General features: G+C 54.7%; 1 protein-coding gene across 2 annotated transcripts; it reads right to left on the bottom strand.

Moving 5' to 3' along the window:
- Positions 1–288: 288 nt before the first annotated feature.
- On the bottom strand, positions 289–1,215 carry LOC119363531 (lysine-rich arabinogalactan protein 19-like). 2 transcript variants are annotated; one of them, XM_037628904.1, is made up of 2 exons: positions 748–1,215; positions 289–581 (listed from the first exon to the last, which is right to left on the bottom strand). In XM_037628904.1, the coding sequence occupies exons 1-2, from the start codon at positions 1,117–1,119 to the stop codon at positions 573–575; spliced, it is 381 nt and encodes a 126-aa protein (XP_037484801.1). In that variant the 5' UTR covers positions 1,120–1,215; the 3' UTR covers positions 289–572. The 2 variants fall into 2 exon arrangements, with proteins under 2 accessions (XP_037484801.1, XP_037484800.1); XM_037628903.1 differs by having other exon boundaries at positions 911–1,215.
- Positions 1,216–1,221: the final 6 nt, after the last annotated feature.

The following is a 1,221-nucleotide window of genomic DNA, read 5'->3' as shown; positions in this document are numbered from 1 at the left end:
GATGCAGTACCCAACAGAACTGCACTAGGGAAAGACTTGCTTATACAAAATGACCATCCGTTCTTACTACCCTTTTCTTTCTATGTTTCCCATAAACAACAAATCAAACTTCAAAATGAACATCAATGTTCTCTTCTCCTTCTTACTGAGTGCACTGCAAATGATTTCCTGAAGAAAAAAAGAGTGAGATGCAAAACAAAAAGTGAGTTGCTGCAAAACAAAACAAAACCGCAAGGACGAGACGAGTGGCCTACATCAATTTTTCTTCCACACAACAACAAAGTGAGCTGTATAGAAGATTCAACCTTTTCCAATTATAATCTTCCAATTCTTTTACACTTGGCAACAGAGGGAACTACTGTGAGAGAAAAGATCACTACAGCAACAAAATGACGCATGTTGCAGCGTCGATGGATGAACTACATGCCACACTGCCGACGGCCAAGGGGAGCTGCTGGTGCAAGAACCTCCCACGCATAGATGATAAACTGCATCCGTGGTGCAAGCGGAATGTACAACACACACGTTGTGGTCGCTGGAGATCAGAACCACTACCGAATTGGGGACTCAAGCTAACCTCCCTGCACAAAGCAAGCAAAAATATGAAGAACAAAAAAAATGTGTGGCTGATGCATCCACAAGGGAACAACACGGAGGCCGTTTCCGAGCTGCACATGCACCGTCTATGAACCCCAGGACGTGCACAATTAGCCGGTGAACTACAAGCGAACGCTGGGGAAGCTGTACATTATGCTTGCCCGAGCTGAATGCCAGCCATGTTAATGGACCTCGGCGCGCTCTGTAGGCTAGCGGAGCAGCTGGATCTTGGCGGCGGTGAGGGATCAGGGAGCGAGGGGGAGGACCGTGCAGTTGTGTAGGCCACGGCGGAGAGGTAGGGGCAGATCCGCACCAGCATCCGCGCGGGGTGGATGGGGGCGGCGCGCCCGGATCCACGCCAGCAGCCGTGCGAGGCGCCTTGGGGCGGCGCGCCCGGATCCGCGCCGGCGGCCGGGGGTGGTTGTTGGATGGTGGTGCATCGCGGGGCGGTGCCGGGAGTTGGGCGGCGTCATGGGGGCAGGTGGTGGTGTGGTGTGGCGCCGCGGTGGTCGGGAGGGCCATTCCCGTTGTCCCCGGGGTCAGATCCCGATTGGTGGTAGGAGGGCCGGGGGGTAGCCCTGAGCGCTAGCGGCGGCCGGGAGGAGAAGGTGAAGGCAGGAGAAG

The sequence above is a fragment of the Triticum dicoccoides genome, chromosome 2B (genome assembly GCF_002162155.2).
Source record: "Triticum dicoccoides isolate Atlit2015 ecotype Zavitan chromosome 2B, WEW_v2.0, whole genome shotgun sequence".
NCBI lineage: Eukaryota > Viridiplantae > Streptophyta > Magnoliopsida > Poales > Poaceae > Triticum > Triticum dicoccoides.
The sequence above is the reverse complement of the archived record's forward strand: the minus strand, read 5'-3'. Positions and strand labels throughout refer to the sequence as shown.